Source organism: Carettochelys insculpta, chromosome 5 (assembly GCF_033958435.1).
Source record: "Carettochelys insculpta isolate YL-2023 chromosome 5, ASM3395843v1, whole genome shotgun sequence".
NCBI lineage: Eukaryota > Metazoa > Chordata > Testudines > Carettochelyidae > Carettochelys > Carettochelys insculpta.
In genome coordinates this window covers 95,346,814-95,363,492 of record NC_134141.1, presented here as the reverse complement: position 1 = coordinate 95,363,492, position 16,679 = coordinate 95,346,814, and the positions used below count along the sequence as shown (strand labels likewise).

At 40.5% G+C, this 16,679-nt stretch overlaps 1 protein-coding gene across 3 annotated transcripts in view; it reads left to right on the top strand.

Annotated features, from left to right (window-relative positions):
• The window catches only part of GPBP1 (GC-rich promoter binding protein 1), a 56,910-nt gene extending 42,335 nt beyond the window's left edge, over window positions 1-14,575 (top strand). For all 3 annotated transcript variants that reach the window (XM_074995552.1, XM_074995550.1, XM_074995551.1), the window contains 6 exons: window positions 4,771-4,955; window positions 6,057-6,197; window positions 6,726-6,890; window positions 8,964-9,145; window positions 12,691-12,793; window positions 13,687-14,575. In XM_074995552.1, coding sequence (XP_074851653.1) covers window positions 4,771-4,955; window positions 6,057-6,197; window positions 6,726-6,890; window positions 8,964-9,145; window positions 12,691-12,793; window positions 13,687-13,845 — 935 coding nt within the window. In that variant the 3' untranslated portion in view covers window positions 13,846-14,575. The remainder of the gene's footprint in view (window positions 1-4,770; window positions 4,956-6,056; window positions 6,198-6,725; window positions 6,891-8,963; window positions 9,146-12,690; window positions 12,794-13,686) is intronic.
• Window positions 14,576-16,679: the final 2,104 nt, after the last annotated feature.

Genomic DNA, 16,679 nt, shown 5'->3' with positions numbered 1-16,679 from the left:
TGGCTCACAAGTATGTGGCAATAGCTCTGTGGAAGCTTGCAGTGCCAGACAGCTACTGGTTAGAGGGCAATCCAATTTAGAATGGGCAAATCCACAGCTGGGGGCTGCTGTCATCCAGGTAGCAAGCACAATTAATACCCTTCGGCTGCAAAAGGCAGTGACTCTGGGAAATGTGCAGGACACAGTGGATGGTTTTGCTGTGATGGGATTCCCTAACTGTGGTGGGGCAATAAATGGAACAAACATCCCTATTTTGGCACCTGACCACCTTGCCACAGAGTATGTAAACCGCAAAGGGTACTTTCCGATGGCGTTGCAGCCGTTCATGGATCACAAGGGCCGTTTCAACAAAATCAACATGGGATGATGGTTGGGAAAGGTGCATGATGTGTGCATCTTTAGGAACTCTGGTCTATTTAGAAATGTGCAGAATGGAACTGTCTTCCCAGACCATAAAATGACCATTTGAGACGTCGAGACGCTAATAGTGATCTAACATACCACTTTTTCCCTTGGCTCATGAAGTCATACACAAGCTGCCTGGAGCAATTCAGCTACAGGATGAGTAAGTACAGAATGCCATTAGAATGTGCCTTTGGCCATTTAAAAGCTAGATTCAGGAGCCTCCTGACTCAGCTAGACGTCAGCAAAAGGAACATTACCCTTGTGGTGGAAGCCTGCTGTGTGTGTTACAATGTGTGAGAGTAAAGGCAAAAACTTCATGCCAGGCTGGCAGGTTGAGGCAGATCACCTGGTTAGCAATTATGAGCAGCCAGGCACCAGAACAATAAGGAGAGCACAGTGAGGGTTCCTGCTAATCAGAGAGGCTTTGAAAAACAGCTTTATGAATAACCAGGCAGTGATATGTCATGTCTTCTGTTCTTGAGGAGGTGCACCCTGAATGATTTCTGCTTGCCTGTTAAAAAAAAAAAAACAAAAAACTGAACAAATCCATGCAACACAAGCAACAACGACACTGATTTTTGTGAGCTTAGAATCTTACAGACCTCAGGAGGTCATCTAGTCCAGTCTCATGCCTAAAGCAGGATCAATACTAACTAAATCGTCCCAGCCATGATTGTGTCAAGCTTGGACTTAAAAACTTTAGGGATGGCGATTCCACCACCTGTCTTGGTAATACAATCCAGTGCTTCACTGCCCTCCTGGCGAAGTAGTTTTTCTAATATCCAACTTACACCTCTCTCTGTAACTTCAGACCATTGCTCCTTGTTCTGCCATCAGTCACCACTAAGAAAAGTCTCTCTCCATCTTCTTTAGAACCTGCTTTCAGGAAGTTGAAGGCTGCTATTAAATTGCCCCTTACTATTCTCTTCTGCAAACTAAATAAGCCTGAGTCCCTCAGCCTCTCCTCATAAGTCATGTGCCGTAGCCCCTTAAGCATTTTATTTGCCCTCCGCTGAACCCTCTCCAATGTGTCCACATCGTTTCTATACTGGGAGGCCCAGAACTAGATGCAGTACTCCAGATGTGGTCTCACCAGGACCAAGTAGAGGGGAATAATAACTTCTCTAGGTCAGCTGGAAATGCTTGTCATAATGCACCCCAATATGCCATTAACCTTCTTGGCTACTAGGGCACACTGATTCATATCCAGCCTCTCATCCACTTTAATCCCCAGGTCCTTTTCTACTGCACTGCTACTTAGCTAGTTGGTCCCCAGCGTGTAACAGTGCTTGGGATTCTTCCATCCCAAGTGTAGGACTCTGCACTTCTCCTTGTTGAACTTCATCACGGTTTTTTTGGCCCAATCCTCCAATTTGTTTAGGTCACGCTGGACCCTGTCGCTACCCTCCAGTATATCTACCTGACCTCCTAGCTTGGTGTCTTCTGCAGGTTTGCTGAGGGTGCAATCCATCCCCTCATCCAGGTTGTTAATAAAGATGTTGAAAAATACCCACCCTAGAACTGATTCTTAGGCACCCCACTTGAAACCAACCACCAACCAGACATGACCACTACCCATTTGGCCTGTATGTCAAGCAGCTTTGTATCAGTCTTACAGTGCATGTATCCAGTCCATACTTCCTTAACTAATGGACAAGAATGTTGTTGGGAGACTGTATCAAAAGCTTTGCTGAAGTCAAGGTATGTCACATCCATTGACTTCCCCATGTCCGCAGAGCTGGTTACCTCATTATAGAAACTAATCAGATTGGTCAGGCCCTTGGTGAATCCATGTTAACTACTCTTGATCACTCCTCCCCAACCCCTGCAAGTGCTCCAGAATGAGGATCCCCTCTATGATTTTTCTGGGGACTCAGGTAAGGCTGACTGGTCTGTGGTTCCCTGGGTTGTCTGTCTTTTCTTTTTTTTAAAAGATGGGCACTACATTTGCCTTTTTCTAGTCATCCCGGATCTCTCCTGATTTCCATGTTTTTGAAGTTAATGGCCAAAGGCTCTGCAATGACATCTGCCAACTCCCTCAGTACCCTTCATGCATTAAATCCAGACCCACAGATTTGGGTATCACTAGCTTTTCTAAGTAGCTCTTAACCTGCTTTTTCCCCACCGAGGGCTGCCTACCTCCTTCTCATACTGCATTGCCTAGTGCCATAGGTTGGGAACTGATCTTGTTGGTGAAGACTGAGGCAAAAAAGAAAATCATTGAGTACTTCACCTTTTTCTGCATCATCTGTCACTAGATTACCTCCCTCATCCAGTAACTGTCCCACACCCTCTCTGATCACCGTCTTATTGTTAACATGCCTGTAGAAACCCTTCTTGTTACTCTTTACATTCTTTGCTCACTACAATTCCAGTTGTGCTTTCGTTTTCCTGATTACTCCCCAGTATTCTCCAGCAATATATTTATACTTCTTCTTAATTTATACTTCTCAAGTTTGCACTTCTTATATGCATCCCTTTTGAGGTTGAGCTCCCCAAGGATTTCCCTTGAAAGCCAGGCTGGCTGCCTACCATATTTACTTTTCTTACTGTGCATCAGGATGGTTTGTTCCTGTGCTTTCAAATTGCTTTTTTTTTTTTTTTTTAATTCAGTGGATGCTAAAGGAGTTCATGGCAGGTGCTTCAGCAGTGGGTGAGCAAGGCCATTTTGCCACTACAAGTGGGGCAAATGTCAGCTTTCTCCTACTTTGCTGGGCCACTGAGCCTTTTCTTTTCTCCAGGGTCAGTGGGGAAAGAAAGGGAGGTGGTGGGGGCAAGCATGGCAGCACTGTAGTGCTATTGGCATTTTGTATCTCACAGTTAATGCATGCTTCTGCTACCTACTCTGCTGGGATGGTGAATGTTGTCATTTCTCTAGCAGCCCTGGGAAGGGAGGGGATGATCTGGGCACGGCAGAGCAGCTTGTGCTATCATGTAGTAGCTTAATGCTGCTTCCCCTGCTTCCTCTAGGTTGCAAAAAGATATTAGTTTGCTTAGAATAAGAAATATTGATAAGGAATGGATGTGGAGTCAGTGTGGGCAGAAGAGTGATCATTATGCTGGACTGCTTTGTGCTGCCATGAATCCAGATTACTTACTGGTGTCTTGGACCTGTTGAGAAGGCAGGCCTCCACAAACACTTTGTGGGAAGAATTACGGTGTACCTGTCTGAGAGCTTTATGAAGATGTGCGGGGAGAATTGGTGCTCTGTCCCCAGATACATTAACAAGCTCTTCAGGGGGCCCCAGGCTGTAGGTACAGCGGCTGTCACAGATCACAATCACTTGCTGTAACCTACTTATAGCATGGTTAAAAAGGAGGAATCACCAGAGGTGCCCTCCCCACTATCAGGACCTACCTGTGAAACATCCTTGGGAGGAGGGGGTGAGATCTAAAAAGTTCATGGCTTTTGGTGAGGTCAGCTGCTCCATTCACCTGCTGACCATTGTTGTCCTCCTCCTCCTTCTCTTCCTCATTCACCGTGTTCTCATTGCTGTTGCCAGGGGCTTCCTGAGGAATCTCTTCAGAGGTATTCAGAGACTGTTAGGAGACCGTGGTTGGGTCACTCCTAGAATCCCAAGCAGCCAGTCATAGAAGCAGCATGCTTGCGGTGATGACCCAGAATGTCCATTGGCTTCCTTTTGTTTTATGGTACAGCTATCTGAGCTCCTTTATTCTTATGTGGCATTGTTGGGCATCCCTGAGGTACCCTTTTTGTTCCATGCCCTGTGAGAGATTGGTGTATGTCTGCATTTCTCTTGAGGTTTGAGTGTTTTCACAGTGCAGTGAGGTTGTGAATCTCTCTCTTCCATGCTCCATGCTGGAGCTTGTCTGCATCTCTGGAAATTTGCCAGGCATGCTGCTGAGGTGTGCCGCCTGCTCTTCTTCCGACACCGGCCAAACAGGAAATGGTGTCCAAATTTTCCTGGGCTGTTTGCTGCACATCTGGAGAGGAGCAGAGCTGAAAGTGGTGGACATAGTGGTCACATTGGGGCACTGTGGGACACATCCAGGAGGTCTCTGTGCTCTATTTGTACTATCCTGAGGTTGGCCAAACAAGGTCAGATTTGGCATTACTCCTTGTGAAAAGTAGGAGTACAAAAGCTGACCATGGGAGCCCTTGTAATGGATAGAACAGACCCTATGGTATGGACTGATTCCTTATAAATGCCACCTAAGTCACCTGCATTCAAATTTAATCTCCTAGTGTAGACCAAGCTCGAGACTGAACTCCTCAGTTCCTGATTCACTGGTCTCTTCTATTTGCCCTGGACTACTTTGCCACCCAAAATTTTGTACTCTGGGGGATTACATTAAGGGGAAGGCTCATTCTCTTTTTTTTTTTTTTTTCCCTCCCCCGTATAGAATATCCTCTGAATCCAAAATCTAGATCTCCACGAATGCTGGTGATTAAAAAGGGTAGCACAAAAGATTTGCAGATATCTGGATTCCCTATAGTAGGAGGTCTTCATTCACAGTCATTCAAGAATGGAACTGGTGCAAGTGTTTATAAAGGATTACTGCATAAACCTGTTACTGCACCTGCCAAGGTAAACTTGAACTCTGTGGTAAATAACGTGAAATTTACTTTTTGTTGTATGTGGGAGTGCTAGTGCTTCATGTAGCATTACCATGTTTAAGCACAACTATAATTAAAAAGTAACTGGTTTTGAACTTTATTTGCACCCTTCCTGTTCCTTCCACGTGTTTTTGAGGTAGGATAACAGTTGAACAGTGTATTCTAGGTGAGATTTGAGGGGACAGCTGATCTGTGTAATGGGAATATACTTTCAGTATTTTTATATCCAATCCTTTAACATGCATTAACATTTTTCTCCCCCACCATGCATGCAGTAGAGGCCTTCATCAAGATGTCCCTAATGAAACCTTTGTCATTCTTTTTGCCCTGGGTGGCTCTAGTTAAATTTAGAATCCACCAGTGTGTATAATTAGGTCAGATTATTCCTTCTCATGTGCATTGCCTTGAATGACTTAAGACTGATGATAAAAGGTCTGCACAGGTGTTACTTAGGATGGAATTTTTTTGGCCTGCAGTATTCATAGTAAATATTTGACTGGGTGAGCTCAGTGTGTCTTTATGGGTCTGGCAATAGGACAAAATATTTGAAAAGCTGAGCATGTTGAAGTAATTGAAAATAAACATAGAATGCTACTACCATTTTAATCCCTTTTTTTAAAACAAAAACAAAACTTTTACCTTATGATTTTTACAGTCAGTCTAAAAGGTCAAAAGGCTGTACATCCTTCCCAAACATCATTTAGGTAAAGGCATGCCACCCCCCTGCCTCACTCCTTGGATTGATTCTTTCTTCATTTCAGGAATTTACATGCTTAGTATTAATAGAATATCGAGTTATTTGGGTGTGAAAAATATTTTGAATGATTGAAAATGTTTAACTTTGCAGTACTAGAGATAGTACAGAATATTGCTTGCAGATTTCGAATTTAATCTGGACTAGTTAGATAAGTAACAGAACAAGGTATTGGTATAAGAAGTGCTAATTCATAAATCAAATGTAAACTATTTTCAACAATAAAATAGTTTCTATACTGTCATAAAATGACAGTTTTAATCATGTAGCTTTTCTGGAATAAGCAGACTTTAGTTAATGGTTTTATTTTTCTTTTAGCCTATGCAGTGGAAAAGCCAAACAAAAGAGAATAAACTCGGGACTCCATTCCCTCATGAGTCATCGTATGGTCTTGGCAACTTTAATGCTTTCAAATCAACTGCCAAAGCTTTTAGTGTATCTCAGAATTCAGTGAAAGAGGTATGTCATTTGATTCAAAAGAAAAAATACTTTTAACTTTTTATGGTACCAATCTGAGTAACCTGTTATAGCAGAAATTAGGCCAGTAAGAGTTACTCTTGAGATTAGATTTAAATTTAACTGCCATGTTAGACCTCAAACATGGGCAGTATATGCCATCTAGGTTTGCAAGGAGAAGACGTGGATAATTTAGAAGATGTTAAGTCTGAGAATGATGAACATAAGTGCTGATAGTGTAATAGAGTTCCAGAAGTACCACTTTAGAGGGGAAATGTTTGAATACACTCAAAATTAGACACATCAGTAGAAACACACAATACCTTCACTGCCAATGGGTTTTGGGGAATTTTAATATTCTCTTTATTTTTACTGCATTACATAAACATAGTCAGTTGTGGATGCAGGTGAAACTACAGTAGGTGTAAACTATTAATTCTAGTTCAGTAAAAGGAAGTTCTGTTTTGTGTCCTATCCAGTAAAGTTTAACTTGCCAATTTGTGAGTGTTCGTGTTTCCTCCCCCCTCCCAGTGTAATCGGTCAAATTCTTCATCTCCTGTTGACAAACTTAATCATCCTCGGTTAACAAAATTGACAAGAGTGCGCACTGATAAGAAGAGTGAATTCTTAAAGGCATTGAAACAGGATAAAGTTGAAGAGGAACATGAAGATGAGAATCATGTTGGGGAAGAGAAGGTAGGCCAGTTCACCAACTGTTGTAGATAGTCATAATAAATCTCAAACCAAACATAGAAGCTGTGTCTACACAGGCAGCCCCTGTCGAGAAAACTGGGCTTTTGTTGACGAAACTCGCCGAATGTCTACACAGTTAAAACATTCTGGTGAGAGTTTGTTGACAAAACTCAGCTGTTCAGTTGGCAGTGTTATACTTCTCCCCAGTCCAGATATAATGTTTCCGTCAACAGTATTTTATCAACATGGTGCCCATGTAGAGAGGGCTTCCGGTTTCCCAGGCAGCCATGTTTGCAGAGATTCTGGTTAGACATTCTCTTGAGAGCGAGCAGGGCAGTGTGGCTTCTCTCTGTCAACAGAGCGGATTGCTCCTTTGATCTGCTTTTATATATAGACACTATCTGTTGACACAGTACTGCCAAAGTTTCTCTGAAAGTGACTTCTGTTGACAGAAGCTGCCTGTGTAGATGTAGCCGCATTGTTTTATTTGGTTGCAATGAGGCTTTTTTTATTTTGAATACTTACAGCTGGGGGAAAAAAAAAACTTGCCAGGGCAGAATTTATGGCTATACAACATGTAAAATAATGACATCAGGGTACTAAACCTACTTGATATTAGAAAAAGATGAATTATTTTATACTGTTGATACCTGCTCAGGTATTGAACCCCTGTCCTTCTAACAGCGTGGTAGTCCCTCTTCATTAAAATTTAAATACTAAGTTCCTTCTGTTTTTTTTGCTTTTACTGGTATCTTGGCAGTGTGTGAAAGTATACATCCAGCTGTCATCTCTTCAGTTATGCTTTGGCATATACAGTAGACCCCCAACTTACGCGGGTATTGTGGTCTTGTGCAACCCCATGTAAGTCAAATTTTGTGCAACTCATGGGAGCCAGTGGTCAGTTTACTGTCACAAGTGAGTGGCAAGCAACCCAGAGCCTGGCTGTAGGCTGCCCATTGCTAACAGGACAGAGGAAACTGACCTGACTTTTGGCTGCTGCCCCTGACAGGAGCAGTTCTGTCAGGGCTTCCTGTCAGTGGTGGCAGCTGAGACTCAGGTTCTTGTCAGGGGCTGTGAGACTCAGGCTGCTACCCCCGAAAATCGGTTTCTTTGCTCCTGTCAGTGGCAGTATCTCAGCTGCTGTCAATGACAGGAGCGGGGAAACTGACTTGCACAGCAGTGCTTGTCAGTTTCCCTGCTCCTCTGAGTTGGGGGGAGGGTATACCAGGTGCCAGCTCTTTGCCACTCAGTTGTGTTAACCCGAGATACAATTGATTTATGCATATCTCAGGGGTCTACTGCATTAATCTGTTCACCTGCACATACTCTTGACTACCTTTGTGAATAGTCTCTTTAAAACCTCTCATGTTCTGTTGACTTAGGGCATGTCTACACTACAGACTTCAGTTGACATATCTTAGGTTGACTTGCAGTGATTGATGTCCACACTAACCTCCTGCTGTTGGTGGTGCTCATTCTTGCCAAGAGTATTTCCACTGACTGAAGAAGAGCAGTGTGGGAGGCTGAGAGCCAAGGCTCTCATCTGTGTACAGCTCCCCACTGCGATTTCCGGTTGTCCTACAGGCTTTGGGTTCCCTGATCTCAGGGCAGCTTGTTAGTTTCAGGGCTCCATGCTGGAACACTTAAACTGACAAGGTGGCTAATCAGCAATGTAAGTATGTACCCTAACTACACTGACATAAGCCCTAGCACTTTGTGGTGGTGAAGTTATATGGGTGTAGTAAGGCACTCGCATTGCAAGAAATCTTCAGCTTCAGGCGAGGTGGATTGCATGCCTACCCATAGTGGACTCCAGACAAGCACCACGCACCTCAAAGAACTTTAGTTGCAATAAGGTAACTACCCTTTGCCGCTGCTTCTGGCAGTCCTGTACCTCAACTTTAAATATATTTAGAACTACAGATAAAGATATTTTGTGAATTGGTGGCGAGTTTCTCCATTTAAAGCTAATTTAAATGGTACATATTCCCAGGAAAGTGGCAGCATTTGACAGAGTATTACTTTGGCTTTTGTATATAATGTATTTTAATGTAACATAATGCACTTTTTTCACAGGATGACTCATTTAACATGCATAACACCAACAATGCTCATCATGAGAGGGACATAAACCGAAACTTTGAAAATGAAATTCCTCAAGAGAATGGAAATGCTTCAGTGATTTCTCAGCAGATCATGAGGTCTTCAACTTTTCCTCAGACAGATGTCCTTTCAAGTTCACTTGAGGCAGAACATAGGTACGTACTTCATATCAGTGCATCTAGTGGCTGTTGAATATCTTTTCCTGGATTTATGACTGAAAACAAACTTTAAATTATTTAAACATATGGATGAAGCCAATGCTCTGATCTTGTTCATTGTTAATTTTAAAATATAACTTTCCAGGGGTTGTACTTCCAAAAGCTCTAATTCTTTGGTGTTTGCTTTAGTATTGTGTTGATGTCTAAAGTACCCAGCACGTGCAACACCCGCTCCAGACTCATATACATGAACAAATAGGTTTCCTACTTAAACGTCTCTAATTTTTGGGTTTCCCCATTTATTGTTGAAATGTAGCCAGGTATAGTTGCTTTTGTTTATAGTGTGTTGTATTTATTCAAAGGCAAAAGGGAAGAAAATGAGTTCTGGAAAGCCTGAACCCTGCTGTGCTAGGGTGTCCTGTAAATAACCTGTAAGAGCAGCTGCATAGGGAGGAGATATTGCTGGGAGATCACATCTCTTGTAAGCAGTTGTGCAGTGTGTATGTTAATGCTGTATTTCAACAGCTCTTTCTGGTGACAAAAGAAATTGTATTTTGCATTCACTTTACCACATCACTGTAAAATTACAGGACCCCTGGCAGCATGACTTACTGCACTATGGTACTTCCTCACCTTCCAACAGTTAATTAGGTTCTGTGTAGGATATGATTGCTATGCTGCTTGCCTCTGTGGGGCAGAGGGGTAGTGTCTGTGGAGGGGGTGCCCCATAGTTTGGCTCTTTGGGGAATGGGAGCTCATGTCTAGGTTCTAGGGTCTTCCCAAAGCCCCCTCCAGCAGCCCCCAAGTAGAACTGGGTTGTTGAAGGGGTTTGTTTTAACTGCTTCTGGAAACTGGAGTGATCATATTGCATTATTTTGAGAAAATTATGCAGAATTTTAAAATAGTGTGCATGCTTTTAATTTTGAGCACAGGATTTTTAATTTTTTCTTCAGAAATCACCCATAAGTATCTGAGGTTAAGCTTCACTCTTGATAGCGACAGTTGTGCTATACCAACTAGTTGGGGTACAGCTGTCTATATGGCAAGCTGCTTGTTTTGGAGCATCATCTGGAGAGATTTTTAAATACCTAGTCCTTCTTTTGTGAAGCCCTCCATTTTCTTGAAGGGTCACAGATACTTTGGATTTGTCCAAAGTGCAGTGACTCTAAAATCCTTGTGGTTCTGGTGATTAACTTGTGATCCAGAAGTATCAGCCTGAAGTCTAAGATCATTCTTTTGGGAGGCCTCTAGATCCTCAGCTCTCAAAAGGATAAGATTTTGGTGAAACGCAAATAAGGACTGCATCGTACGTTATGGAGTCCTTTTCAGCTTGAAAAATCTTTTATCCATAAGAAACTGCATTTCAAAGTGCAGCATCTCTTTCCTTAAGGCTTTTGCAAACGTCTGACAAATAAGCATCATTGTACCAGTTTTGATTCCATCTCACCTCCACAAAAGAAGTTAGTTTCTACTTTGCTGGAGCCTCTTTGTTCATTGGAACCCATCTGTCTACTATTTCACCTGCGAAACTAGGCCTGAAAGGTTGACAGAAGCTTGGATTTTAAGGTCAGAAAGGCCATTATGGCCAACTAGCAGACTGACTTTTGTATAACAGATGTAATAGAATCAGTGCCAAAAATTCCAGCATCAGTCCCTAAACTTCTGTTTGAACTATTGAATGTCTTTTAGAAAGTTTTCCAGCCTTTTAGGTAAGATTTCAAGGTAAGATTTTCATCAAGTTTTGTGCCTTTTGGTTTGTCCTGGCTTTCCCTCAGTAGACTGATCCCAGTCACAAGGTACTTTGAAGACATTTGCCCTCTCTTGCTCTCAGGACCCAAACCCCTGTTCCTCAATTTTGTTAAGGTTTTACTTTCTAATTCCATACATATTTGTAGTCAAAAGGTAAATAACTTGTTCCACTTATTAATTGAATTAATTTCTGTATTATTGGTATCAGTGCTTTAAATTTTTCTTTGCTTCTTAGTTGGCTTTGCTCCTTTTTTGTTTAAAAGTTGCTTTCTATCCATATAGATCTTACCTTCTGCCATGTGACTTTTTTTTTGGTTGTCTTCAGTCATGGTTATTCTTCCTTGTAGTGTAGAATTACTGCCTTCAGTGTGTGGTACTGTTTGTTCTCCCAGCAGTCCTCGGAGCATTCATTATGGCTGTGTCTACACTACCACCTTACTTCGAAGGAATGATGTATTTTGGGTGTTGGGAATTTGGGTGTTCGAAGGAATTTGGGTGTTGGGAGTTTACTAATTAAGTGCTACCATGCATAGGCAGCACTTCATTAAGCAAAGGCACTGCCCGTCCCCCTCCCTCCCCCAGTGGCAGCTTTGAAGTTTAAAACTTTGAAGTTGCTGCAGTGGGGTGGGGGATTTGCTTAATGAAGTGCTGCCTATGCACGGCAGCACTTCATCAGTAAACTCCCAACACCTTAATTACCTCCCTTCCTTCAAAGGAAGGTGGTAGTGTAGACAAGCCCTATGTGTGTCTTGAGGGCAGCACACCTCTTAAAGCATCCTGAATTGGAAACAACTGGCAGAAAATGGAGTAGGTTGTAGAGTTGGGTTCTTTTTGGCTTGACTCTCTACAGGTTCCAGTGTTTTGACTCTTTCATGTGGTTGGTCCAATCACAGACAGAAAACTTGAAATTTACCCCACCTCAGTTTTTATGGCCTGGGGGTGCTCTTCTGTCAATAACGAGTTCAAGAACCACACCTAATCCAAATTTCTACTGCACTGTTGTTAACCTACCTTTTTATATGTTAGTTTTGTCGTGGCACTGCACTCTTGACCATAATTTTTTCCCCTCTTGCTTGTACCATTTATATGGGTGTCTCATGATGCTTAGAGTGGCTTATGACTGGGCTGAAACTGGGAGTTAAATAAACCTTCAGTTCATTTTAGGAAATAGATAACATGGAATTATTCTGAGTGGTCAGAAGCAAAGATACCATCCATTAAATAAACATTACATTCCTGCCTCCACACTCAGGATGGCATGAAATGTGGTGGCGGCGGTCTTTTATATTTAAAGTAGACTTTTATTGGGAATGTCTTCAGTTGATTACCATAGCTTGCTGTGTGTATTGGCATGTGTATATCTGGTAGGCCTAACTATACAGTTACCACGTGCAGGTACTAAATATTGTGGACACATTTTTGATCATTTGACAGGCTCTCTTTTATCATTTAGGCATCTTTGATTAAATACAGGTATTTTACTCAAGAGCCCGAATAATTGTAAAGGACAAACTCATGTCATTTCAGCCTGTTTGCATATCTTAAGTGAAACACTCCCACTGTCAAAACAAACAAAAAAAAAAATTTGGGGACTTCTCATGAGGAAAACAAGGAAAGTTGTGTAGGGCTATGAACATTGCTATAATTACCTTGTAAATGAATGCTGTACATACAAAATTTGCACTTCTTTGCAACTGGGTATTGCTGATTGCAAATTTTGAAGATTTAAGCAGTGTTCTACAAGCAGACTTTTGAATGTTGGATATAAATGTCTTAATATTATCTTTTTAAAGGTTGTTAAAGGAGATGGGTTGGCAGGAAGACAGTGAAAATGATGAAACCTGTGCTCCACTAACAGAAGATGAGATGAGGGAATTCCAGGTCATTAGTGAACAGGTAATGCTTATTAAAAACTAACAAGCATTTTATGTGTTATACATTGTTTCAAAAAAACCACAATGGAGGAATATGCCAAAGCATATTATGACATAGGGTGAACTGGGTTTCCTGAGAGAGTTCTAGTGCGGGTACCTATGATAAATGTGTTCTGCAATATGAAGGGAAATTCAGAAATCTGGATAACTTTACAGGATTTCCCATATTGGCCCCAGGATATTAGAAAATGGATGAGATCTTTATTTGAACAAACTTCTGTTTGTTTACCAACAGAATTTGTCCAATAAAACCTACCTCACCAACCTTGTGTCTCTTAGTAAGTTCGCAAATTTAACACCCCCCTACCCCCGCATGATCCTCAGAAATGATTTGCAGGGCTATAAAAATTCATAGTTGAGTGAGCCTTGCAAGTTCATGCTGCATCTATAAATGTCTATCATAAAATATAAGCTTACATCTTATGTGGTTGTGGTGAAACTGTTTCCTTTCATTACTATCAGTAATAGAATTGCATGGACCCCATAGATTGACCAATTCCTTCTCAATATGACTAGCAGAGGTTTACTTACCCACAAACTTCTTTGCAGTTGCACAATTTTTTTTAAACCTGGGCTTCCTTTGGCTTCTGGAAACCTTTGTCCAGGTATTTCAAGGAGAAAAGGTGAAGAAGCAGCTTGATGGGTTTTTTCCCTTTCATCTTTAGTATCTCCACTATCTTTAGATCCTGATTAATGTGAAAAAAAAAAAAAAAAGTTGTTGAAGCTAACCACATCACGCATTTGAAATGTCCTATGAGGAGCATAGTTGATCTAAAAGCAGTATTGTTTTAGTGTAATTCATTACTGTTGTCAGTTTTCAGTCCACTAAATGTGTTTTGGTTTTTTACATTTCAGTTGCAAAAAAATGGCCTTCGAAAAAATGGCATTCTAAAAAATGGCCTCATCTGTGACTTCAAATTTAGCCCCTGGAAAAACAGCACTTTCAAACCCACTATTGAGAATGAGGATACTGAAACAAGCAGCAGTGACACTTCTGATGATGATGATGTGTGAAGAATTCTCTAACAGCTTTAGAAGCTTGTGTAATCTCAAGCAACTATGGGAGTGAATTGTTCAACCTGCACCCCCAAACTATAATTTATGTAGAAAAATACCCCATTAGAGGAAGAATTTTGGGACTTCTCTATGAAGAAAAGAAGGAATGTTGTGTTGCGCTGTGAACATTACTATAATTACTTTGTAAATGAATGTTGTAGAATGAGGACTTTGGTTGATCCAGCATCGACTTTCATCACTGCAGCATTTCTCTGGCTAGCAATGTGACAATGTAACAAATGAGATTTTCTCATTTAATAATAAAAACAAAAATTGTATAATGTTTTGCAAAGCTTCTGTCTTAAAATGTCCAGATCTTTAACAAAAAGGGGCAACTTGACAGTGTTTTGCTTGCAGAGTCATTTTCTTTCTTACAATGGAAACCCTCAAGTTACTTTGTACGCGAAAAAAGGGCAATGTAGCATGTTGGCTAAAATGAGCAAAGTGCACTAAAACTTTGTTTTCCTGAATTGAGCTGTTGTACTGTTCCACTTTTTTCCAAATATAATTGCTCTTTAGCCATTAGTAGTTCAATTATTGTAACAGCAAAAAAGACTATTGCTACAGTTCCAGATTTATAGAACTGACCTAAAATCAAGAGCTTTATTTGGGTGCTGCAAGGTCCAGGATTCTCAGAATGGATGTTAACCAGGATTTTTGTGGGAAAATAAAACATTTTGATAAATTATTCACATGCAGAAAAATTGATTATGCTGACTGGATCTACATGGAAAATAAACTGGATTTACAGAATATTGTCTCAGTGCATAGCATCACAGATATTTGTAACCTTCAACTGCAATATGCTTGATCTAGGTTGCAAGCAGATTTGGCAGCAATGGTTGCCTTTCATGCTTTAAGAAAACCAAAATTTTTATCACCAATCTTTGCGCTCACTCATATCAGTTTCATCTGTACAAAAAGCAGTTTATTCAGTGGCCTTGTTGGCAATCGTTTTTATAGGCATAGAGTAATTCTTAAACCAATGTGGTCTTGTTATGATTTATTCATTAGTGGAGATAATTTGGCAGGGCCAACACTTAAGTTATTTTTACGGGTTTATTTTGTTTCCGTATGTTTTCCTTCTGAGGTTGTTCCAACTATATAGAGCCTAATTCAAAGCATAAATGCATTGATATGATTTCCTACTTCTATAATGTAGACTTATAAAGATGTATATAGATTTTTCTCTTTAAATATTTCCTGTTGTACTAGATCTTGCATAGTGTTTAAGTTTTAGCCAAGATTATGACTTTGACAGGGAAAGCTATTTTCCTAAAAGGCAGATTTTTTTCATATTTTAGCTTTTGGTGTTGGGAAAACTTTTTACAAGTGAATATATGGACACATTTTTGGCAAGAGGGTAAAAGAAGGAGGTCGAATACATGCATGAAGGTAGATTTGTACTGAAAATTGAGCGCATGTAAGTATGTGTTCATTTGGGTACAGAATATATGAAAAATAGTTTCTTTAATTGCCTGGTTTTGTCAAAGATAAGAATGGAAATGTTTTCTTGTTAATGAGAATTGCCATATTAGTATCTGAATCTCCAATAATCACAGAATGCACCTCTTCCATCGCTCTCAGTTTTGATGACTTAATCTGCTTTGTATTGATTTCCCCCCCACCCCCACTTCATAGCACCTTTGTTGTGATTTTACCGGCAGCAATTTAGGGCATCTCGCTTTTGTTCTGTCAAGGGCTAAAGGCATGGCCTTTTTAATTTAGGCATCCCCATCTTTTTTTTAAATTATCAAGGACTGTGGGTATAAAGCATCTACCCTCTTAGGGCTGTATGGGATTGTGGGGTTTTTGTACACAGCTATGTATTAGCAGCGTATGCAGAATATATTTGCCAAGCAACTTTTGTATGCTTACCATTTTTAAAATACAGACAAACTTTATCCAGTCTTTGGAGGGTCTTGATAATGCCTTTGCATGTCAAAATTGTGCAGAGGGGTTAGAGCTTTGGCAGCTTGATGAACTGCAGTTCAGAGTTTTTGAAGAGTTTTTTAACTACTTATATGAATAACATTAATTTTTAAAATTATTAAATCTAATAGCCCTAGGTAACAATATTTAACCAAGCATGACCTGGCATCTGTTTCCTTCTTTGTGCTTTTTTATGGTTTACTTGTTTGTTCTTTAAAACTCATGACTTTTTTTAGTTTTGTGCAAATAGCTTACATTTGCTGGTCAAAGCTTTTTGTATTTTACGATTTGTTGGGTTTTTGTATTTTTTTAAAACTTTTTGGTTCCTGTTTGTCACGGAAGGCTAGTCAGACTGTTGAGCATGACAATAAGTTAAGTCCTACACTTACAATCCCATCATCAAAATTCTCTAGAAATCACAAGTCACCCAACTTAACTGATGTAGAAAAATATACTAATTTTTCCTGGGTGTGACAGAGGTGTTTTTGTTGCATCCCAGGTAACTTTATCCCAGAAGCTATTAAAATTGAGTAGTCTAGAGAAGTGAGAAATGATGGGCCAAATTTTAGTAATTTTATGTTTCAATGGTACTTAAAGATAGTCAGTTTCACTATTTTAGGTGCCTGGTCTTGGCCATGCTTTGAGGTAAGCTGTGACTAAAAGCATGCAAAATAATCACAATGATTAATCTGAAGGAAATGAGAATATTAAACCAGAATAAAAATGGTAAACAGTGGTTACTTCAGTTGTAATATTTTCTGCATGTGTTAGTGTGGAGATCTTCAAACACTCGACCACTGGTCTTTTGAGAAGCTTAAGTAGGAAAGGTTAGTTGAGATGGTATCCTGAGAAGTAGCAGT